Genomic DNA, 25,964 nt, shown 5'->3' with positions numbered 1-25,964 from the left:
ACATTGCAGAGTTGCAGACCTCACTGGCAGCATCTGTGGTAAATATTACAGGCATCTACAAACAAAAGGAAATTGAACAGACGACATTTATAGGAGGATTTCTAGAAAGAAGCCTCTGCTCTCAAAAAAAAAGAACAAAGCTGCCAGTTTCTACTTTGCCAGAGAGCATTTGGACAAACCAGACGCCTTTTGGAAGTCTAATATTTAGACACAAGAGTCCAAGATTTATTTAGTCATATTCAAAGCCACCATGTTTGGAGAAAAGCCAATTCCAGGAAAACAACCTCCTCCCAGTGAACAGCGAAGCTTGGGGTGGGGGAAATGAGAAGGTCTGGGGCTGCTTTCTGCCTCTGGGACAGGGCAACTCCATATTATTCAGGGAAACATAATTTCTCAGACCTGCCAAACAATTCTTGGAGAATCTTCTGCCATCAGCCAGAGAGCTAAAGCTGGGCCACTTGGGTGACGCAACAAGACAACAAACACAAGCATTCACGCAAATCCACCACGGAAGTGTTTAAAATAAAGGTTAACATTTTTAATCGGCCTAGTCAAAGTCACGGTACATGTCACATGTCCTTCCTACCTCTCTCAACTGGCTGAGTTCTGCAAGGAGTGGGCAAAAATCCCCAAAGACAGATGTGAGAGACCGGTCAGTGGTTACAGAAGACGTTTGGTTGTAGTAACGGCTGCAAAAGGAAGTGACACAAGCTACTAAATAAAAGGCTTCACATACTTCTGCACAAATCAAATTTCTAGTTTTTTTGTGAGATTTACCCTTTTGTTCAATAAATAATGACAACATATCCTTTTGTTTGTGTGTTTGTGTCCATCACTGGGAAGTTTTGATTCACAAATTGGGTTTTGGATGTACATTTGATTAGGTTATTTATTTATTTATTAGGTGGGGCAGTGGTGGCTCAACTGGTTAAGGCTGTGGGTTGTTGATCGGAGGGGGGTTCGAGGCCCAACACAGCCAATCTGCCACTGTTGGGCCCTTGAGCAAGGGCCCTTAACCCTCCCTGCTCCAGGGGTGCTGTATCATAGCTGCCCCTGCACTCTGACCCCGACCTCCTTACTTGGGGTATGTGAAGAAAAGAATTCCACTGTGCTGTAATGTATATGTGGCCATAATAAAGGCTCCGTTCTATTCTTTTTTGTTTTTTTTCACAAAACCTGAGAGCTTTATAAATTAAAAAAAAAAAAGCTTTATAAAATATATATATATATATGACTGTGTACATGTTCATAAAATTTTAATTTGTGTATAATGTGTAGAGAACAAATAGAAATGGAGAGAATAAACAGAATGAAACAGAATCTAATATGGAACCCAGAAGAGAACAGCAAGCAGAACCAGAACCTTCTCCACATCTGCTCTCCTACCAGAACATCAAGATCTTATAACTAAACTCTTCTGTCTCTCCCTCTAACAGTGATGGACTACGTCCTGTAATTGGTCCTAAACTCTAACACGAGTCGCTCGGTCTTTAACCTTTTTAATTAAACTTACGACTTTCTTCTTCAGCATTATGATGTTCCTGATCACTGGAAAAAGGAGAGAAATAAAATATAAATTCTTTAGAACAGATTTAAACATAAAGCAGAATATCAACTCGAACAAAGATAAAGAACAAAATGAACCTAAAAATACAGAAAACAACAGAATCAAGAAGAAAGGAACACGATAAAAATAAACAGAACAGAACCAAAGAACGGAGCAGAACTGAGAGCCAGAACATAAAGTCAAATAGAACCAAAGACTAGAGAAACAAACAGAGTTCAAAAGTGAGACACAAACTTAAACCTGCTACTGAACTGAACAGACAACAGAACACTGTGTAAATCCAGTAGGAAACATTTATTCACTGACTTTCTGTAAAGAGCCCCGCCCACTTGTACACATCACCTGTAAGCCCCGCCCACAACACCCAGCACATATATAACTCTCTTTTTCAGGTCAAAAAGACAAGCATCACAACAGCAAGATAAAGCACATACACTCACACATCATCATCATCATCATCATCATCATCACATTCCATTTGTGAGTTTAAAACATCAGTGTCCACATCCCCTTGATGGAGTCTGCTTGGCCGTTATAAAGATTTAGTTAAATCGACGTTTTACAAAAACGGCAGGTTGTTAAAAGGGAGTGTTTAAAAAAATACCTCTGCCTCAAATGCTAGTCAAACAAAACGATGCTAGCATAAGATCAAATCGCTAGTGTTCTGAGCTTGCCAAAGGAAATCGTCTCGAGTTGTTCAGTCTGGTTGGAGTTCTTGTTCCTGGTGTGGTTCTGACCGTCCTGATGATCCACACGTTCCTCTCTCATGCTGCGAGTGCTCGCTCTCAGGAGCAGTCACAAAGGGGCATGTTAGAAAAAGAAATTTTATACACCACCTCCATAACGCATCATAACGATGTCATTACTACAATCCTATAGAATAAAGTACAGAAATATTCAATCTCTAGACCAAACACACACACACACACACACACACACACACACACACACACACACACACACACACACACACACACACGTCACAGTGTGAAACTCATTCATACTGTAGAATTCTGTTACTTTGCTTAACAGTGCTTGTTACAGACCAAACAACAATTTTATACACATTAGGCTCCGCCCCAAATTCCCATCCTGTTAGTGCTTGTACTAACGTTGGCCATTTAAAGGCTCCGCCCCAAGTGCTAACACTCGAGAGTTCCTGATAATGATTATTTAGTGTGTGCAAACATGTTTATCATTCTATTAGGGTTAATGTACGTGTGTAAGTAATGTACAGTGCTAATCTTAAACGTTAACCGCTAACTGGCCTGGTGAGGAACCAGGCTTTAAACAGCGCCACGCTGAACTACATTCAAAATAAAAAGCAATACAATGGAAGTCATGAGCTCGTTTTCTGCATCTGTCCCAACGCACAGAGCTGCGAGTTCCGAGACACGGTTATCCTTAACTCTAGGTCTTTAACACTACTCTTATTAACACTATGGGAAATGATTGGCAGCTGAATTAACACTTTTTTGTTAATATCGTCATCGGACATCGGAGACATCTAAGATTCGCACTCGTAGCTGAATGTTATTGTTAACGTCGGCGTCATCGAGTGGCACAAATCACTAGCGACGTTAGAGGGCCGGTGACTACAGAGTGGTTTCTGTCAGATGCTCGTTCATAGCGATGATTCCTGAACCAATTGGTAAGACATTTCAAAGTGCTTAAAATGTTTAATCTACTCAAACAGGATGTCTTGACAAGCCACACCCACCAGAACCCGTAATCCGTATCCAGTCTGTTGCTAGCTACAGCGTTGTGAGTCCATAGCACCCAGCAGTATGTTAGACACACTTACTACTGACATGTCACTGACATCTACCACCGTCACCTGTCCACATCTTCATAAGAGCAGATTTGCACAGAATAAGGTAAGTGTTAAATTCCCCAACTCGGCGAGCCACGTGACGCGTCAGACGGCGACCGGCAATCCAAAAGCAGCGCTACTGCTAACTGTTTAACGGTTATAAGTTCTCCGAAAAGTTACAGAGAAGGATTACGTGTTTACTGTCTGTTACATTCAGCACACCACCACCACCACCACGTGTGCCTCTCAATGCACGCTCTAGCATGACCGCTAGTCACCGTATACTTATTTACAGAAGGGGTTTCTGCCTCAGTGTGACGTCACAACACGAACACACACAAAAGGACACGGGAGCTCAGGATGGCTTTCCGGCTGGAATAATGACACCTTCTGTGGTCACCTTGCCATAAGAGTATATAATTAATGACCTAATGCAGATCATGTTAATCCCTCATTGTCATGGATTTGCTTCACCATACAAAATACCCATAATGCACTGCATCAGTAATATGTACGTTTGTAATCCGGTCCCATTGGACCCAGTGTTCACAGATTAGACACCAGAGTACCGAAAGGGGTAAATAATACTTTACTTACACTAATGTGCTTATCAATTGTAGCTTAATACGCTAACATGTGACGTGGAATTGTCTTTGGTATGAAACTGAAGTGATGACACAGTGGGATGATGACGTAGGTGTGTGTGTGTGTGTGTGTGTGTGTGTGTGTGTGTGTGTGTGTGTTATTTATCAGACGATTACTTTATTATTTTTAATGGAAAAATCATTAAACTCCCACTGTCTTTAATACTGTTCCTCTGTCCTGGACAATCTGTGTGTGTGCGTGTGTGTGTGTGTGTGTGTGTGTGTGTGTATGTGTGTGTATGTGTGTGTGTGTCAGTCCTGACATCATCTCTCTCTCTTTCTCTCCGTATCTCTCTCGTTCTCTTGCTCACACATTCACACACTCAACATCCAGAAGAAGAAGAAGATGGCGAGGAAGAGGAAGAGCGAGTCTTGCCAGTTGTTGCCGTTGTTAACGTTCCCGTTGCCTTGGTGATCGGCTGCATAGTGAGGATCTGAAAATGATCATATACATTAAAAATGATTAGAGATGTGACCTACTGACCCTAGTGAGGCTACAGTGTCAGCACTTCCTCTAACTAAAGACACACACACACACACACACACACACACACACACACACACACACACACACACACACACACACACACACACACACAGTTTACTTAGACTGAGATTATATGCAGTGTGTCACCTGGTCTGTGGAACGGGTCGTTGGTGTTGAATATCGTAGTGAAGAAGCCGAAAGGAAAAGCACCGATACCGAAAGACATGTGGAACCCGGTATCACCAAAACCCTGAAACTATACACGCACACACAGAGACACACACACAGACAGAGACACACACACAGACAGAGACACACACACAGACAGAGACACACACACAGACAGAGACACACACACACAGACACACAGACACACACACACAGACACACACACACAGACACACACACACACACACACAGACACACACACACAGACACACACACACAGACACACACACAGACAGAGACACACACACAGACAGAGACACACACAGACAGAGACACACACAGGGGTATTAGTACTAGTGCCCTTAAACCCACCTTCTCCACATTTCCACTGACCCCCTGTACACTAGGACTCACCCCTCTGCTCTCAGGCTCTGTTCTCTGTCCCTGAGGTCGAGGTGGAGTTTTTAATCTGTAACACACACATGATATAAAGTTAGTGGATGTGTCTTTAATGACCTGTGATGTACCGGTGATGTAATCGACACTGGATCGATGCATCCTTAACAGTCTGTATGATGATGGCGTACCTGGGGTCCTCCTGGCTGGTGCTGCCACGGCCGTACAGAGGGATGACTTTATCTCTGCTGATTCCCGCTTTGCACACAGGACACTGCTGCCTGCTTGGCCTCGTCTCCAACCACTGACGGAAAGAACCGAAGATCTTGCTTTCTATTGTTATTAAAACGCCCTGAACTTTCACGACCACTAACTGTGTACTTGTGCTGATGTTACATCATGTTCACTCACTCGTTCTCTAAGGATAAACATGTAAACATACATAATGAGGGAAGACGACTTACCTGATGGAGACACGGCCAGCTGTACACACACAAACACAGAGGGACATCAGTGTTAATGACTGCTGTGTGGATCTACAAAGCACATTTAACTTAAAGCAAACTTGACACAGCGGAGCTTCAGACTGACTGATATGAGCTGGAACATTCACCTGTCTGGTTTCTTTACTACCTCATAGAGACATCGTGGACATTGCTGGACAGATCAAGTGGTCTGTTTATGGCAGACACTGAACCCTCTGGGGAGATGTGGATCTCCCACACAATGATTGTGAAGTCTGGACTGAACTTCTCAAAGTGTTGCCATGACAACCTCCAACAGGTGGAACAAAGGGAAAAGAGTGCATTATGAGCACTACAAAGAATGACAGAATGGAAAGGAGGAGGTACGGTGGATGGGACGGGACAGTGTTTAGTAAACGCAGTAAGCATGTGGAGGAACAGTGTTTGCTGTGAGGGTCAATATTTACAACAGGGTTTACTTCAATGTCACAGGGGACAAAACAAACAGATATTCTTTTACTTCCCCACCAATGTGAAGCAGAATCAGAATTAACGCACTAAGGTTCACACACACACACACACACACACACACACACACACACACACCCCCCACACACACACACATGGATGGAGAATGAATTACAGAACACAGGTAATAATCCCTGTATTATAGCTGTTTAAGTCAGATATCCGGTTTGGGGGGAAAACTGATGTTGTAGTGCACAGAGATCTGTAGCGTCTTCCTGAAGGGAGAAGGGTTGCGGCCGGGGTGAGAGGGGGCTGTAATCATGTTACCTGCCCGTTTCTTGACTCTAGAGATGTACAAGTCCTGAAGGTTGGGCAGGTGAACACCAGTGATCCTTTCTGCTGTCCTAACAGTCTGATGCAGTCTTCTTCAATCTGATTTGCTCTCTGACCCAAAACCGGGTCATCTGCACATTTCAGGATCTCGACAGAGGGGTGTTTAGAGGTGCGGCCACAATCAGTGTTGTAATTTTAACCCCAGTCTACACTTAACCCCACCAACACCTTCTCTAGTACCTATGGGATCATGTGGAGGATCATCCACAGCTTAGACTCCTCTGCTTCCACCCACATGTTTCTCCAGCTGATCAACAGCCATGTTTACACAAATAATCACAATCATTGTGACGGCGATTTTTATATCGTATCACAGCAAAATGTAAGATAATTAGTTTAGATTTAAGAACTAGAAACAAGTACGATGATCAGAATGCATCTGGACTCTGAGCGCAGCTGATGGAGAACAAACTTCTCTCTGCTCGTACTGTCAGACTTCACACTTTTATTGGGACAAAAATGTTCAAGCTTTTTGTTACATTCGTGTTGCATCTCACTGACCCTTAGAGAAAGAGACGATGGAGAGTCGCTGCACTTTTCTAGCAAGAAAACCGAGTCGAGCATCACTAAGGTGAGATGATGATAAGAGGGCGGAGCTTCCAGGAGCTCAGATCCTAACTGTCAATCATTCTGGATGTTGATCTGTTAGCAGCGAACTCTAATGTTACAACGCAGACGCACCAAATGTCTCGTTTTTGTGTTGGCTTCAGTTAATGTGTGAGACCATATCTAATCTACACTACATCTAATCTACACTACATCTAATCTACACCATGTCTAACGTACACCACACCTCACCTACACCATATCTAATCTACACTATATCTAACGTACACCACACCTCACCTACACCATATCTAATCTACACTACATCTAATCTACACCATGTCTAACGTACACCACACCTCACCTACACCATATCTAATCTACACTACATCTAATCTACACTACATCTAATCTACACTACATCTAATCTACACTACATCTAATCTACACTACATCTAATCTACAATCTCACCTACACCGCACATCTAATCTACAATCTCACCTACACCGCACATCTCACCTACACCGCACATCTCACCTACACCGCACATCTCACCTACAATCTAATCTACACTGGACATCTAATCTACACTGGACATCTAATCTACACCACATCTCACCTACACCGCACATCTAATCTACAATCTAATCTATACCGCACATCTCACCTACACCGCACATCTCACCTACACCGCACATCTCACCTACACCGCACATCTCACCTACACCGCACATCTCACCTACACCGCACATCTAATCTACAATCTAATCTACACTGGACATCTAATCTACACCACATCTCACCTACACCGCACATCTAATCTACAATCTAATCTACACCGCACATCTAATCTACACCGCACATCTAATCTACACCGCACATCTAATAGACAATCTAATCTACACCGCACATCTCACCTACACCGCACATCTCACCTACACCGCACATCTCACCTACACCGCACATCTCACCTACACCGCACATCTCACCTACACCGCACATCTCACCTACACCGCACATCTCACCTACACCGCACATCTCACCTACACCGCACATCTCACCTACACCGCACATCTAATCTACACCACACATCTAATCTACACCGCACATCTCACCTACACCGCACATCTAATCTACAATCTAATCTACACTGCACATCTAATCTACACCACACCTAATGTACAGTCTGATCTGTAAGACTGGGTGAAATTAGACACAGTGTACATTATATAACAAACCCGATATGACCAGTGACAGGTTTGATTAGACTTAGATTAGATAAGAGGTTATATTATTTAATATAACGCAGTAACAGCGTTATTACAGACTAAACCCGTCTCCGTACCAGAACAGATGTCCACACAGACTGATCACGGCGTCCCTGGCGGTGTCCAGACAGATGTTACACTCGAACGTCGCCCTTTCCCGTTGCTCCCGCTCGCCCTCACCGCCGCTCCCTCCGGACCGCCCGCCGTCCCGGTCACTGCTGCTCTCCCCACCCGGGAATCCGCCTCTGCTAGTCGGCGCGTCGTCACTCGAGGAGCGAGGATCAGCGGCCTCCATGATGCGTCTCTGTTTACTTCTCTGCTTGTACGTGAGCGAGCTTTGGAATCTTCACAGTTGGGTCACCTGACCTGATAGTGAACTAACTTCCGCTTCCGGTCCTGGAACGGAGGATTTATTTATTTATTTATTTGTTAATTATTTGTTGTAAACAGCCTATTCTTCTGCTCAGTGACAGAAACACAAATAAATTCAGATATAAAATAAAAACCAAAATAATTTTGTTAAGCAGGACATTAATAGGACAGGATTAATATAAACTAAACTAAGGGATTTGACGCGTTCTTATTGAAATAAAAATAATACTATTATTAATTAATAATGATTTTCATTCAGCAATTAAATCGTTAAAGCCATAAAGTACGTCTTAAACACAGGGAGAGTCTTTTTGTGGGATTACAATCCAAACATCTTCCTAAAAACAATCAGAGGTCAATATGTTTACCTCACAAGTGTGTGTGTGTGTGTGTGTGTGTGTGTGTGTGTGTGTGTGTGTGTGTGTGTGTGTGTGTGTGTGTGTGTGTGTGTGTGTGTGTGTGTGTGTGTGAAATTCCATTTTAGTGCACACCCCTGAGAGAAAGATTGTATCCATGTTATTCACACTTGTAAAGGTTTGTATGTGTGTGTTAAGTTATTTGCATAGGTGTGTATGAACTTGTCCACCTGAGACAGACTCCATGTTCCCTGTGAGTGTGTGTAGAAGAGCTACAGAATATGGATGTATAGCTGAACTTCCTTCACTTTGTTAACAATAAAATAATTAATATTCTTCAAATGAAGTCTATAAATGAAATGAAATGTAAGTCACTACATATGTGTGAGATGTGATGTGTAAAGACAACCTACAACCATTAAACTTCTTCCAAACTCAAATGTTATATTTCCAGACATCTATCAAAAGATTAAAAACTTTTATAGAGCTTCTCACGGTTTAAATCTGTCTGAAACCTGGATCCTAACCCTATTACATCCACATTCAAAAGTTTGTTTATTACATTAAATTTGCCATGTTACCTTGGGAAAAAATACACCAATCAGTAAGATTTCACATCAGAAGGGAGCCATTTCTCACCCCATCCTGAAACATGCCATGAAATTCAAAAATATTCAAATTTTTATATCCAAGGTGTACAGGTTTGGTACAGACACACACAAGCTACGTGAACACTGACAGATTGACAGGTTTTGGTCAGTGTGAAGTAAAGTCTAATTAAAGATTAATGTTTTAAACTCAAGAAGCAAAAAAAAATATTTATACCACAAATAAAATCAAATAAATAAATAATACTAATGAAGAAGCTCAATAGACACATGTATAGCTGAGAACAAGTTGTTTATTTATTAAAGAATACAGCAAGCAGTGAATTGACGTAAACTGATAATAATACAGACTCGTGTGTGCAGAATGCTTTAGCTGCTTATCATCTGTGGTTAGACGTCTTCCTACTAAACATGCAGGTTGTGGCAACTGTTTTTAAAAGCATGAACATTGAAATTCGTACCAGTTCTGTTACCACATTAAATTTAAAATGTAAAAGACAGCATGAGGGTTAAAACTTTTTTGTGGTCATTTGGTCTAAGATCCTTGTCTTCATGCTGCTGTAAACAAAAAAAAAACATTACGGACACAAACATGACCAGATTTAAAGATAAGTCTGAAAATGAATTTCATTTAAATTTCATTAAAATGTAATTACATTAAATCACATAATAAACAGGAAATGGGGCTGAAGGATTGATAAATTATTATTATTATTATTATTATTATTATTATTATTATTATTATTATTATTATTATTATCATTATTATTATTATTATTATTAATAATAATAATAATAAATGAATTTAAAATATGTTGCAATTACTGATATGGTGCATTATGGTTGTTCAGGAACATGACAAGCTGAGATTTTTTTATTATATATTATATATATTATATATATTAAAGGTGCGGTCTCCGATGTTTGAGAAATGCTTCAGAAACTGAGTCAGGACAACTAACTGAAGAAAAACAAAACAAACATGTAGCCAATGAGCAGAAAGGGGCGTGTCTTGTCAATAGGGCGGATAGAGTGTTCAGTGCGCATGTGTGACATTAGCAGAAAGCAGTTTTAACATCGACATGGAGGATAAAAACTAATAAAGAAAGTGAAAGACTTACGATAAGGCAAGAAGTAGGACGTGTTAATATAGGATCAGCTTTCCAGCGCTGGAGAGAACTGAAGGAGCAGGAAGTTGGCCACATATTCACAGATTGGAGTTTCCCGGGCTAAACGCTGTTACTACACAAATAACACCTCTTTTCAATCGTAGTAATGTAGAGAGGCAGCTACAACCGCGTTTTGTGTAGTAACAGCGCTTAGCTCAGGAGTTATTGACTCGGGAAACTCCGACCTGTGAATATGTGGCCGACTTTACTTAAGACGCCAAGGCGCTTTTTTTGTTTGTTTATCTGCAATCGTATTGTTCTTCCCTTCAGCTATGATGTAACGTTTCTTTCTGTTAGTCGCCTGGGTAACGTATGTATGTGTGGGCGGAGCTATCAATACAGGGGTGGGATATCGGCGTGTTTGTTTTGGTGATTTCAAATGTCAACAAACATCGGTGACCACACCTTTAACTTCAAATGACAAACCCGCTAAATAAAACCCCCTCCTGTCATGTTACTAATAAACTACAAAGAGTAAACTCTTCTGTCCTGAAGACTTCACCATGAACATATTCAGCTTTAAAATATTAATGCATTACAACTTTAGTTGATGCCAATCTTGTGTCCATTCGCACATCCTTTTGCATGTCCATTTGCATGTCCATTCGCATGTCCATTCGCATGTCCCATCGCTTCCAGATCAGCTGTAAATACACACAGGTGTACACACATGTAAGTAATAAAATAAACCATACTTCCTCTGTTGAGTTTTAAAATGTAGAACACAATTTTCTCTTCTCGTGCTTCTTATTAGATAAGACTTGATTAGAATAGATTTAACTTTATTTATCATCATGCAGAATACAGGAACTGGACCAGTGGGACAGCTCGTATACTTACCAGCTGCTTGTTTTTATCCAAACAGAATCATTACACAATGTCCACATACCGGCAGGAGCTGGAATATATACCACATTTCCATTCACAGCTTGTAGTTCATTTGTTGTTATGTTCAAGAAAGCTGGAGAGATTAAAGTACATGAGGAAGAGAAGAGATTAAATGTATAGATGTCAGGTGAGATATTCCAGTGTTAGAGCAGCAATACTCACCAATATATTTCATGGAATAAAGAATATAGATGACACAAGCAACCCCAACCAGCACCAACAGAACTCCAATCACTGCTCCAATGCTAACACTCGAAGCTACGGAGCAGTCAAAGCAATCTTGTCCTTGCAACAATAAGAATAAGAGCAATGTAAGAGATCACACCTTTTACATTTTCACATTCATTTGTCTTTCTTTACACCACTGTGTTTTTATTGATACGGGCTGTAAGTAGAATAACTCGGCTCAGTAACGATGCTCCACTTACCTTCACCTACAATTATAGGATTCTTCAGAGTGATGTGGTTCACATAACAAGTGTACAGTGGTTTTTCATCCTCCAGGATCTCCACACTCTTCCTCAGCTGGTATGTGCCATCACCATTGGGTCTGACTCCTGAAGATGCTACCAGATGTTCAGGCAGGGAAGTTGTGGACTTTCTCACCCGCATCTCCACATCTGGAGGGTAGAAACCCGTGGCCAGGCAGGTCAAGGTCAGCTTTTTGCTGTCAGTCACTGATCTCTTTGTAAGTAGATGCACCTCTGGGGGAGCTGGAAGAAGATATAAAGTTCATTTTCCTTCTTAATTTATCAAGATGAATGTGACTCAAGAAAAAACTCCTGGATACTCACAAAATTTCCTCAGTTCTTGTTGTCCATAGTCCATGAACTTGGTGAGCCAGTCCACACACTCTTTCTCCAGGTAGCTCTTGGTGTATGTGTTAAGGATGGACACTTCATCCCATTTCCTTTTGGTCGGCTCAGCAGCCTGAACTGGAGCGATCCACCTCGAGTTTTCATCATCAAAGGAGAGGAACTCAGCACCATCGTAGCTGTACTCATCAATTCCTCTCACATATTTACTAGTTCCGTTTTCAGTTTTAACCACACAGCCATGTCTCCACTGAAGAACATGAAGGTCTGAAATGGAGACAGTGCAGTAAAGATAAGAACTGTGTGACATTAAGAATCATAAAGAAATGACATCTGACATTTAATGAGTAATGATGAATAAAACTGAACTAACCAGACTTATTGTGTCTCATTCGCTCCATCAGGATGTCCACGTTGACCTTAAACCACTGCTCTTTGCTCTTACGGGACTGAGTTCCTTTATCCCAGTAATCCTTTTCCATCTTCTCCTTCATCCAGTCCTGTTTAGGAACCTTAACCTGAGTCTCACTGCTGTAGTAGTCGAGTTCTCGGTCATCGAGCATGCCCAGTGCGGTGAACTCATAGATTCCAGGCAGCTTGAGAGGTTTAGACAGAGCCGTGTAGGTGTAAAACAGTGAGTGTTCACCTGGAGGAGAGGGAATGGAAAGTTATTGAAGTACAATGCAAGTAGGTTTAGATGTTCTACATTAAAGGTGGAGAGCACAATGTTTTAAAAATGCTTCAGAAAAAGAGTCGGGCGACTAACAAAACAAACGTATAGTCGATGAGCATAAACGGGCGTGTCTTGTCAATAATCGGTGGAGAGACCAAGGGTTATTCCTAACCTAAAGAAACCTGCTCTGGATCCATCAGACATCAGTAACTACAGACCGGTATCACTTCTCTTGTTTTTTTTTCAAATATTCTTGAACACATTGTCTATAATCAACTGTCTGTCTATCTGTCATAGAACAACCTCCAAGATCCCAACAGTCTGGTTTTAGATTAGATTAGATTAGATTCAACTTTATTGTCATTGTGCAAGGTACATGTACAGAGCCAATGAAATGCAGTTAGCATCTAACCATATATATATATATATACACACACACACACACACACACACACACACACACACACACACACACACACACACACACACAAACACACACACACAAATATATATATATATATATATATATATATATATATATATATATATATATATATATACACGCAAAATAAACAGAACAAATATGGATGGACATACAGAAGTGTAATGATAGTTTTTGGGTGGTGTAAGGATGCATGATTTTATAGTGGTGCAAAATTGCAAAAAAAAGATGAGATGGATCTTTGATGATGCCCCTCACCCTTTGCAAACAGCGTTTTTTGAAAATGTCCTCCAAGGTGGGTAGTTTAGTACCAATGACTTGTTGGGCGGTTTTCACCACCCTTTGAAGGGCTTTACGGTCTGAAGCTGTGCAGCTGCTATACCACACTGAGATGCAGTTTGTGAGGATACTCTTAATTGGAGGATGAGTGTGATTGCCAGCACGTCTGAAGCAGCTCATTCCAGCCCTTCCAGCCCTTTTGGATGTCTCCGAGAAACTACATGTTGCTACATCACCCAAACTGTCATCCGTCCTTATCCTCCTTGACCTTTCAGCAGCGTTTGATACGGTCAACCACAAGACTCTCTTATCCACCCTCAGGAGTCTTGGGATTTGCATATCAGGCAACATGGAGGGGAGTGACATCTGCTCCACACAGACTCTCCACTGGTGTCCCACAGGTCGCAGTCCTCTTCTTTTCTCCCTGTATACTCACTCTCCTGGTGAAGTTATTTCATCACATGGGTTCTCTTACCACTGCTATGCTGATGATACACAACTTATCTTCTCTTTCCCACCCTCAGATACCACAGCTTCTGATCAGATCTCAGCATGTCTGGCAGAAATATCATCATGGATGACTGCTCATCAGTTAAAGCTCAATCCTAGAAAACTGAACTGCTGATCATCAGGTGATTCATCCCCAGGTCATGACCTTGCTGTATCCCTGCACAATGATCTGATCTCCCCTTCAACCACAGCTCACAACCTTGGGGTAACAATGGACAATCAACTGTCCTTTTTCTCTCAGGTTGCTAATGTGACTCGCTCATGTTGGTTTCTTCTCTACAACATTAGAAGCATTCGCCCATTTTCCCCCATACAGACTGCTCAGGTACTTGTTCAGTCTCTTGTCATTTCTAGACTGGATTACTGCAACACACTGCTGGCAGGTCTTCCTATGAACGCAATTCGTCATCTGCAAATGATCCAAAATGCAGCTGCATGGCTTGTGTTCAACCTGCCAACGTTCTCCACACCACCCTGCTGCTGCACACATCAGATACAAAACACCGACGCTGGCCTACAAAGCCAAAAATGGACCATCTCCCTCTTACCTCAAAGCCCTCATCACTCCTCACACTGCACATCACACCCTCAGATCTACCAGCACTGCTCGACTGGTCCCACCATCTCTCAGGGTAAGAGGCAAGTTTACTACAAGACTCTTCTCTGTTCTGGCACCAAGGTGGTGGAATGAACTTCCCCTAGAGGTCCGGACAGCTGAGTCACTGGCTATTTTCAAACAGCGGTTGAAGACCTACTTATTCAGGAAACACTTTTTTTTTTCATTGTCACTTTGAACAAATGTTTTAAACTCATGGTATCTTCAGTATGTAACCTAGTGAACCGGCATTAATGTATTCAATGTTAGAGATGTAAGCACTTATGTACGTCGCTCTGGATAAGGGCTTCTGCTAAATGCTGTAAATGTAAATGTAAATGTTCCATATGAATGTATGGCAGAGCGACTGATCTACAGCACTGTTAAAAAGTTTTTGCCTCTTCCTGATCTCCTCTATTTCTTTATTATTTTTTTTTAAAGAAAACACTGAAACAACACAAGCATTGTACACTGGTGTTTAACCTGTTGGATATTAACAGACACAGCCCTGCCTCTCTCCCTGATCTCAGTGCAGCTTCCTCCATTACTACAAATATAATTTGTGCTGAATGTGAGATGAACCCTTTCAGTGTAAGTTTGACTTACATTCAACACCAAAAATGCCACTGAAATATTCAGGCTGAAAATAAACAAAAATAGAAAAAAGACGACCCAAAAAGAAGTAATAAAAAGAAATAATGTTACTTGTTATTCTCTGTAACTGAGAATCTGACTGAACTGACAAACTCAACCGTTCTCTAGCAGTTCTGTTTGAGACTCAGGGTTCAGTAGACTTGTTGGCTCGAGGCTGGTTTATTCTGATCTAATGTGATTCCTACACTGGAAATGTTTTCTTTACTTTGGACAAATGATTAAGCACCATAATTCTATCAGCTGATAACTTCACTCAAAGTCCCATACTATTTTATTACTAATAACATTTTCACTCTGGAACAAAGTGAATCTGTTCACATTTTTTATTACATTTAATCATTTTTGTTTTGATTTGTTTTGATTTAATTTCTTTGTTTCTAACGCAGGGTGAAGATGATTTGTTTAAATTCATTTACATGCATCACTTATTATGAGAAAATGGGTACAAAAAAGTGGGCAGTAAAACGGAAATCTTTTGCACAGCCAACACATGACACAGGAAACATCCTCGCTACTTTTAACACATGTGGTTTCATGAGAATGTAGAACTCTTAAAAACAGGAACCCAAAATCGCAATGAGACTCAAACATTCACTCACCATCCACTTTATTAGTAAAAACTAAACTCTGTAAACTCAACTCAGTCATAATAAAACCATCTGATACCAGTCACAGAGATCAGACTTTGATATTTGTTGTGAACATCAGCTGAAATGCTGGACCTGTATGATGACAGATGTTCCTCATAAAGTGACCACTGAGAGTATTTTAGTGAGGCTTTAAGTTTATACACCAGTTTTAGTAGCAGCATTTAATATATGTAAAATATATAACTGCCATATTTAAATATCAATATATGCAATAAATAAAGAGAAACAAATAGAAATAAAAAAAATAAATAGAATAATCAGCAGTCAATGTAACTTGTCAATGTAACTTGACTTAAGCATAATATAGATATAAAAAAACCTGTAAAACTGAATGTTTTGTGTTTCTGTATCTGGGGAAAAAACAGTTTCAGAATTTTTTTAAACCAAAAAAATAGATGTTCAATAAGTTTAATTTTATGATGTTAATTAATTATATATAATGTGATTAATATTCAGTATCTAAAGTAATGTCCAATATTCTGCACTAGTTCTAGCTCCCTGTCTGAGATCTTTTCCATATTAATTGCTTTGTACAAAAAAATCTGATTTTCTTGATCAGACTTCAGTCGGATGGATTTGATCTAAAAGAATCATCAGCTTTTACATGAACACAGCAAAGCGTGTTGAATACTCAAATACTGTAAAACTGTAAAATTCTAACATATAAATATTACTATTGTGTTAAATGTTAAAGTTTGATTAGACTTCATGATTATTCTGTAATTGTAATTACTATTAAATAAAAAAAATAAATTATATACATATACTATGAGCAAATTCTACAGACCCCAGATACAAAATAATATAAAATAAAGTCTAAAAGCAGAAGATTAATTTCAGTAAACAAACATAACGGGAAACAAAGCCATCGTTCAGACCGGGAGTGACCTGTTTTCATTAAATTCAATGAATATCTTGTCAGAATTTAACTAAATCCATAACTGCAAACATTCTGCCATGTATTTAGAATAATATTTTACATCTCTGTGTCTTTTTGTTCTGTTATAATGATTTTATAAAGTACTTGCGGATTACTTTCCTTGCGGATTAGTTTCCGGACACTCACCTCCCAAAGCAGGCGCGAAGACACAAAGTGTCACACACAAACACACTGCAGCCATCATCTTCCTCATCTTCATCATCCTTTATCATATAAACTCCAGATAGATTAATATGAATATTGACCCACTTATATAACACGCGTGTTGTGAGCTGATCTTCACGCACAGATGCTATGAGTGTATCGTGCTTCTCCTGCACGAGCTTCACACTGTTTCTACTGTACTGAACTGCGCATGCGAATACAGCTTGAACCGTTATACCAGGGGTCGACAACCTTAAACACTCAAAGAGCCATTTGGACCCATTTCCCACAGACAAAATACCACAGGGAGCCACAAAACCCTTTAGACATCTAAAATGAAGAGAACGCCGCATATATCGTTTTTTACCTTCATGGAAAGTAGAGAAAAAACTGTAGTGTGTTGCATTTATGAAATCAATTAACTGCTACCGATTAAACGCAATTTTATTTCTGCAGACAAACAAAAATATTTTGAACAGTTTGAACTAACCTTAAGAAAAAAGACGCTGGGTTGAAGGTTACTTTCAAATAAAATATATATAATATATAATATTAATTATAATTATTATATTAAATATAATATATAATATATAATATGTTTAATATATAATTGAGTCCTTCGTATTCATGACCAGGGCTCTCAAGTTTTGAAGACAGGCAAGCATGACATGTCCAACCCCTCGCTTTTTTTCATTGGATGTTGCGTTAAATCTTTCCCCGATAGTGCTATTTTCTGATTGGCTATTGTGTAGACTCTTTTTTGATTGGATGATAAGTGTCAGGCGAACTAAGAACGACTAAGAACTGAGACGCGCTTGATTCCTGCCCGGTTCCACAGAGACAGCAGTGCGGACTGATACGTTTTGGGCGCTGCGGCTTATATATGATAGTCAAAAAGTTTTTCTGCGTGAGAATATGATGTGCGGTGGGAGAGCGTGAGAAAAGACCGACATGCGTGACTGTCACGCTCAATGCGTGACACTTGAACGCCCTGCATGACAAAAAATTTACTTGCCGGCTGCAGCAAACCAAAACTGCGCCTGCTTCTGTGTGTCGGATTTCGCAAGTCGGCAGTTATTACGCATATTTTGAGCGACCAAAAAAAATAAAATAAAACACGGTTTATTTTAATGTTACAAGAGCATCATGATCTTAGAATTTAGAATTTTTTTAAAATCTAACTAACAAACATAAAAAAAGTAAATTAAATATTTATTTTCCAAATCTACAGGGAGCCGCAGAAGAGGGATGAAAGAGCCACTTGCGACTCCGGAGCCGCGGGTTGCCGACCCCTGGGTTATACAGTGATATTATCAGGAGTGACATCTAACCCCCCCCCCCCCCCCCAACACTACAATGATCACTGAACACAATATAACCAAATATAAAGTATTTATTCAATTTCCATTTATTAATGTGTTTGTGTGTGTGTGTGTGTGTGTGTGAGTGTATGTGTGTGTTTGTGTGTGTGTCAGACTAGGCCTAGACCGGTGGTTCTCAAACTTTTTCAGCGTGCTGCCCCCCTTCTATACAGTGCATCCCTATTTGCCCCCCCCTCAAATAAAGAGATTTAATTGCACAGAATTTATGATAAATTCATCATGTCGTAAAGCTGGGGCCCCCTGGCAGCATCTCAGGGCCCCCAGTTTGAGAACCACTGGCCAAGACTACTTGTTCAGAGCAACAACAAACAAACAAACAAAAAAAAAAAAAAACAAGAAAAAAACAATTATTAATTTGACGTAGAAGTTTGAAGTGAAAATAGATTAAAAAACAAACAAACAAACAAAAAAAACAAGGAAACCTTATTTTGCCTTTTTTTTCTTGGAGATTTTAAAGGTTAAATATTGCTTCTTTTCTTTTTTATTTCTTCTCTACTTTATTTCTTATACTCTTCTCTATTTCTTCTCGTTTCTCTACCCAAAGCCTAGAAATCAAATATTCATAAATCCAAATATGTTGTAATGTAAATGTAAATATGTAAAATGTTCCTGTATGTTTCAAAATTGTATAAATCGTGGTAGATCTTTTACCCCAATGAATGTGATATAGTGACAAACAAATAGGAACATTTTGGAGAAATAAATATGCAAACTCTTTTAAAATGAGTCTTGTGATTGCTCTAAATGAACCAATCACACAAACTAATGCAGAAAAGATTCTGTAGATAAAAAAAATCATTAAACAAACTCAGCTGCTTAGGTTTTAGTAAAATCACTATAAATTGGTTTAAAAATTATTTATCTGAAAGGACGCAGTGTGTCTCAGTCTAAAATTTCACTTTAAAAAAACTATAAATTAAGAAAGGTGTTCCCCAGGGATCAATTTTAGCACCAATTTTATTTTCAATCTATATAAATGATTTAGGTCATGAGATAACTATAAGCAGCTAAACTGCATTAATATGCTGATGATATAATTATTTATACGTCTGTACAGTCCATGAAAAAAGCCATAGAGCTATTACAAGGTTCCTTCCAGATATTGTAATTTTCAGTGTTAAATTTAGAATTGGTTTTAAATATTAAGAGAACTAAATATATGCTGTTTACTCGCTCTCATAACAAACTTGTGATTCCACCCATTTTAACTTTAGAAGGGGACGGTGTAGAAAGAGTAAATACCTATAAATACCTGGGCATATGGCAATGGGATTGGCATATCTCAATGGGATTATTCCTGGTTAAATAAAGGGTAAATAAATAAATAAATAAATAAATAAATAAATAAATAAATAAATAAATAAAAGTCATTATGATATGTCTTTCATTACTGAAGTTATTCTGATTGACTCCAAATAATGATCAGCTGGTTCTTATGGGCTTGGTGGTTAGCACGTTTGCTCACACCTCCAGACTCGTGTGTGCAGAATGCTTTAGCTGCTGATCATCTGTAGTTAGATGTCTTCCTACTAAACATGCAGGTTTTGTCAAATGTTTTTAAAAGCATGAACATTGAACTTCGTACCCAGTTCTGTTACCACATTAAATTTAAAATGTAAAAGACAACATTCATTCATTCATTCATTTTCTACCGCTTATCCGAACTTCTCGGGTCACGGGGAGCCTGTGCCTATCTCAGGCGTCATCGGGCATTGAGGCAGGATACACCCTGGACGGAGTGCCAACCCATCACAGGGCACACACACTCTCATTCACTCACACACTCACACACTATGGACAATTTTCCAGAGATGCCAATCAAACTACCATGCATGTCTTTGGACCGGGGGAGGAAACCGGAGTACCCGGAGGAAACCCCCGAGGCACGGGGAGAACATGCAAACTCCACACACACAAGGCGGAGGCGGGAATCGAACCCCCAACCCTGGAGGTGTGAGGCGAACGTGCTAACCAATAAGCCACCGGTAAAAGACAACATGAGGGTTAAAACTTTTTTGTGGTCATTTGGTCTGAGATCCTTGTCTTCATGCTGCTGTAAAGAAAAAGAGAAACATTACTGACACAAACATGACCAGATTTAAAGAAGTCTGAAAATTTATTTAATTAAAATGCAATTACATTAAATCACATAATAAACAGGAAACGGGGCTGAAGAATTGATCGGAATTGATTGATTGGAATAATAATAATAATAATAATAATAATAATAATAATAATAATAATAATAATAATAATAATAATAAATGAATTTAAAATATGTGCAATTACTGATATGGTGCAGTATGGTTGCTCAGGAACATGACTTCAGATTTTTTGGTTATTTTTAACTTCAAATGACAAACCCGCTAAATAAAACCCCCTCCTGTCATGTTACTAATAAAGTACAAAGAGTAAACTCTTCTGTCCTGAAGACTTCACCATGAACACATTCAGCTTTAAAATATTAATGCATTACAACCTTAGTTGATGCCATTCTTGTGTCCATTCGCACATTCTTTCTCATGTCCATTCGCACATTCTTTCTCATGTCCATTCGCTTCCAGATCAGCTGTAAATACACACAGGTGTACACACACATGTAAGTAATAAAATACACCATACTTCCTCTGTTGAGTTTTAAAATGTAGAACACAATTTTCTGTTCTCGTGCTTCTTATTAGATAAGACTTGATTAGAATAGATTTAACTTTATTTATCATCGTGCAGAATACAGGAACAGGACCAGAGGGACAGCTCGTATCCTTACCAGCTGCTTGTCCAAACAGAATCCAAACAGAATCATTACACAATGTCCACATATGGAATAAAAACACTGTCAATAATAATCATACGTAATTCAAAGCATTCGTGTGTAAATTTTAATTTTGCGGAGTTGGATCCCAAAACCTACGGCCACGACAGTTTACAGATACGAGATTTTGTGTGTTTGTTCAAATACAACTCCAAAATGTACGACTATGAGAGTTTACACACAACGTCTGCTTTCACAACACCTCTTTTTCACACACGAAAACGGTCTGCAAAACAACTGTCAAAAATACGTCATCACGTTCACAGGCATTACTATCCGAGGGAAGATGAATCGATTCCACGAAGTGCGCATGCGCCCCGCCCTCTTTTAAACCACTGTCGAAATGGTGGAACAGCAGCCAAGCGCTCACTCATCGTCAGTGTTGACCTGTGTATTCCAGTGCATGTACACAGCTGTTAGTAAGTTAACACTTAAAATTGCTAATTCTTTTATGTAGGCCTATCTCATCATGCTACAGACCGCAGTGATGACCTCCTAAACAGCTGTATTCTTTAAGCACCAAATGTAACCTTCCTCTGAGAGCTAATCTTACTTACTATAGTTAAGCTATCTCTGTAATATTACTCCTCTCTTTTATTAGTGATAACTAACCCTTAAACATGTCTGAATTTGGAAGGGAAAACCAACTTAGCTGAGACGTTGAGTGAGCGCTTGGCTGCTGATCCGCCATTTCGGCGCCAGTGGTTTAAAAGAGGGCGGGGCGCATGCGCACTACGTGGAATCGATTCATCTTCCCTCGGATAGTAATGCCTGTGAACGTGATGACGTATTTTTGACAGTTGTTTTGCAGACTGTTTTCGTGTGTGAAAAAGAGGTGTTGTGAAAACAAGCGTTGTGTGTGTAAACTCTCATAGTCGTACATTTTGGAGTTGTATTTGAACAAACAAGCAAAATCTCATATCTGTAAACTGTCGTGGCCGTAGGTTTTGGGATCCAACTCCGCAAAATTAAAATTTACACACAAATGCTTTGAATTACGTATGATTATTATTGACAGTGTTTTTATTCCATATCCACATACCTGCAGGAGCTGGAATATATGCCACATTTCCATTCACAGCTTGTTGTTCATTTGTTGTTATGTTCGGGAAAGCTGGACAGACTAAAGTACATGAGGAAGAGAAGAGATTAAATGTATTGATGTCAGGTGAGATATTCCAGAGTTAGAGCAGCAATACTCACCAATATATTTCATGATCAGATCAGGTCAGGGGACTGGTTCCTCACAATAGATCTAGATGATGCGTACTTTCACGTTTCCATCCTTCCTGCACACAGGAGGTTCCTGAGGTTTGCTTTCGGGGGCGAAGCTTACCAATATCGGGTCCTCCCTTTCAGCCTAGCACTCTCGCCCCGCACCTTCACTAAATGCGTTGACGCGGCACTGACCCCGCTGCAGCTCCAGGGCATCCGCATTTTAAACTACCTCGATGACTGGTTGATTCTGGCTCAGTCGGAGCGCCAGGCATTGCGTCATCGAAAATGTCGTCCTCCAGTGGTGGCTCCGGTGCAAGGGGTTTCCTCTCAGGGGAAACCCATATCGTTCTATCAAGGTCTCGCGGCGTGCCCTTCAAGCCTTGGATGTTTGGAAAGACTGAACGTTTCTGTCCCAAGGCCCCGTGTTGGGGGCTCCTTGTCGCGGTAGCACCTTGTCTGGTAGCACCTCGATGGCCGGGCAAGCCCTGGTTTGCGGATCTGGTGTCCCTACTCGAGGGCCCTCCGTGGGAAATTCCTCCCAGGAGGGATCTCCTCTCACAGGCGGGCGGAACCCTGGTGCACCCCCGCCCAGAGCTGTGGAGGCTGTGGCTGTGGCCCCTGAGGGGGCACAGTTCATAGCGGCTGGTCTCTCTACCGAGGTAGGAGAGACCCTTCTCCGCTCCAGAGCTTCCTCCATTTACAGCCCCGAACAGAAGCGACAGAACCGACTGTGTCCAGTGCAAGCACTGGTCACTTACCTCCGCAGGACGAGTCCGTGGAGAGAATCAGTGCAGCTGCTCGTCTGCTTCGGCCCTGACAGGAAGGGTTTCCTGGCCGCCATGCAGACGTTGAGCAGATGGGTAGTGGATGCGATTGGTGGCTCACAAGCCCTCTGGCTTCCCCACACCGTTCGGGGTCCGAGCTCACTCCACCCGGAGTGTGGCGGCCTCTACGGCCTGGTCCGCTGGAGTGGCACTCCAAGACATCTGTGACGCTGCGGGTTGGTCAGTCAACTACGGCTAATGTCATAATCATATTAATCATATCATAAATCAGAACTCCTATATCATAGGGTTGGTAGGTGATTGCGGAATTGAGTATTATCACTGTGCTGATTAGTTATATCTTTAATATCTTTAGGTTATATGTAGAGAAGTGATTAATTTAGTGTAGGGCGAATAAGTTATAGGTGATTGTCATGATAACCATACATAGTATAGGCGTACAATACAGATAATCATAGTACTAACACAGGTAATCATGTAGTATAGGTATACAATACAGGTAATCATTTTGTATATATGTATATATGTATGTATTTGTGTATGTGTATGTGTATGTATATGTATGTATGTATGTATGTATGTATGTATGTATGTATGTATATATATAATATATATATATATATATATAGATATATATATATATATATAGATATACACACACACACACATATATATATATATATATATATATATATATATATATATATATATATATATATATATATATGTGTGTGTGTGTGTGTATATAGGCGTATAACCCGGCCATAACATTACGGTAAGCAGACGCCTGTTATATCCGAAAGTCTGTGTAGAGTGAATCTGTGGCCTGACGTGGGAGGAGTGGCCCTGATGAGGGATGCGGACAACTGCCCTCGAAGTCAAGAACTTTCACAAAAGAAAAAGAAAATAGGAATAAAAAATATAGTGGACTTTTATGAAAATATAATAATTAATAAGAGCTGGATGAGAAATAGCAAATACGGTAGCATCCCCTCGGCCAGCTGCCCCAGCAGGTTCCACCATAATAGTTGCCTAGGTTACGTATGTATGTGTGGGGCGGAGCTATCAAAACAGGGGTGACACCCATATGGGTTAGGGGTGTGTTTGTTTTGGTTATTTCACTGGATATCATCTGGTTTCTGACTGTCTTTGGTCATGTTTCTGATGTCCATCTAGTGCACTTTTTAATGAATGTTCATACACAATGTCATCATTGTTATTACTGAAGAACTGAAAGCTATGACAACAATTCGTTCATTATTTTTTAAGAAAACACTGAAACAACACAAGCATTGTACACTGGTGTTTAACCTGTTGGATATTAACAGACACAGCCCTGCCTCTCTCCCTGATCTCAGTGCAGCTTCCTCCATTACTACAAATATAATCTGTGCTGAATGTGAGATGAACCCTTTCAGTGTAAGTTTGACTTACATTCAACACCAAAAATGCCACTGAAATATTCAGGCTGAAAACAAACAGTTATCAACTGATAACTTCACTCAAAGTCCCATACTATTTTATTACTATCTGTTCACATTTTTTATTACATTTAATCATTTTTGTTCTGATTTGTTTCGATTTGATGTCTTTGTTTCTAACGCACGGTGAAGATGATTTCTTTAAATTCATTTACATGCATCACTTGTTATTGGAAAATGGGTACAAAAAAGTGGGCGGTAAACTGGAAAACTTTTGCACAGACGACACACGACACAGGAAACACCCTCTCTACTTTTAACACACTGTTTTCATGAGAATGTAGAACTGAGATGAGATCCTTCATCATGAGATGACAGATGTTCCTAATAAAGTGACCACTGAGAGTATTTTAGTGAGGCTTTAAGTTTATACACCAGTTTTAGTAGCAGCATTTAATATACATAAAATATCATAAAACTGTCATATATAAATGTCAATATATTCAATAAATAAAGAGAAACAAATAGAAATAAATACAATTATCAGCAGAGTCAATTTGACTATATATATATATATATATATATATATATATATATATATATATATATATATATATATATATCTTAATAAGCATAATATAGATATAAAAAACCTGTAAAACTGAATATTTTGTGTTTCTGTATCTGGGAAATAAACAGTTTCAGAATTTTTTTAAACCAAAATAATAGATGTTCAATATGTTTCATTTTATGATGTTAATTAATTATATATAATGTGATTAATATTCAGTATCTAATGTAATATCCAATATTCTGCACTAGTTCTAGCTCCCTGTCTGAGATCTTTTCCATATTAATTGCTTTGTATGAAAAATCTGATTTTCTTGATCAGACTTCACTCGGATGGATTTGATCTAAAAGAATCATCAGCTTTTACATGAACACAGCAAAGCGTGTTGAATACTCAAATACTGTAAAACTGTAAAATTCTAACATATAAATATTACTATTGTGTGAAATGTTACAGTTTGATTAG

At 39.7% G+C, this 25,964-nt stretch overlaps 2 protein-coding genes across 8 annotated transcripts in view; both read right to left on the bottom strand.

Moving 5' to 3' along the window:
* Positions 1–3,953: 3,953 nt before the first annotated feature.
* Positions 3,954–8,593, bottom strand: rnf5 (ring finger protein 5). The gene is made up of 6 exons (XM_027167779.2): positions 8,293–8,593; positions 5,540–5,558; positions 5,267–5,379; positions 5,094–5,148; positions 4,659–4,767; positions 3,954–4,458 (listed from the first exon to the last, which is right to left on the bottom strand). The coding sequence occupies exons 1-6, from the start codon at positions 8,508–8,510 to the stop codon at positions 4,340–4,342; spliced, it is 633 nt and encodes a 210-aa protein (XP_027023580.1). The 5' UTR covers positions 8,511–8,593; the 3' UTR covers positions 3,954–4,339.
* A 1,231-nt stretch (positions 8,594–9,824) lies between these two features.
* The window catches only part of LOC113656419 (major histocompatibility complex class I-related gene protein-like), a 24,759-nt gene continuing 8,619 nt past the window's right edge, over positions 9,825–25,964 (bottom strand). Inside the window, exons 1-8 of one of the 7 annotated variants that reach the window (XR_007144107.1) lie at positions 17,293–17,504; positions 12,797–13,069; positions 12,403–12,690; positions 12,037–12,321; positions 11,771–11,893; positions 11,561–11,681; positions 11,263–11,364; positions 9,825–10,109 (exon numbers count right to left, since the gene is read on the bottom strand). Coding sequence is in view for 6 of the 7 variants with exons in the window: in XM_047819478.1 (XP_047675434.1) it covers positions 11,264–11,364; positions 11,610–11,681; positions 11,771–11,893; positions 12,037–12,321; positions 12,403–12,690; positions 12,797–13,069; positions 17,293–17,368 (1,218 nt within the window). In the remaining variant the exon portion in view is untranslated. Of the gene's footprint in view, positions 11,365–11,560; positions 11,682–11,770; positions 11,894–12,036; positions 12,322–12,402; positions 12,691–12,796; positions 13,070–17,292; positions 17,506–25,964 lie in introns of those variants that run through there. The other 6 variants (XM_047819478.1, XM_047819479.1, XM_027167686.2 and 3 more) reach the window with 6 other exon arrangements.

The sequence above is a fragment of the Tachysurus fulvidraco genome, chromosome 10 (assembly GCF_022655615.1).
Source record: "Tachysurus fulvidraco isolate hzauxx_2018 chromosome 10, HZAU_PFXX_2.0, whole genome shotgun sequence".
NCBI classification, from domain to species: domain Eukaryota; kingdom Metazoa; phylum Chordata; class Actinopteri; order Siluriformes; family Bagridae; genus Tachysurus; species Tachysurus fulvidraco.
This window is presented reverse-complemented; position numbering and strand designations above follow the sequence as displayed.

Excerpts from the sequence above, each read along its gene's own strand:
- rnf5 (XM_027167779.2), bottom strand. The coding sequence starts at position 8,510 with ATGGAGGCCGCTGATCCTCGCTCCTCGAGTGACGACGCGCCGACTAGC. Across the intron at positions 5,149-5,266 it reads ACCAGCCAGGAGGACCCCAG|ATTAAAAACTCCACCTCGAC; the intron begins GTACGCCATCAT and ends TGTGTGTTACAG. Across the intron at positions 4,459-4,658 it reads CGACCCGTTCCACAGACCAG|ATCCTCACTATGCAGCCGAT; the intron begins GTGACACACTGC and ends GATCATTTTCAG.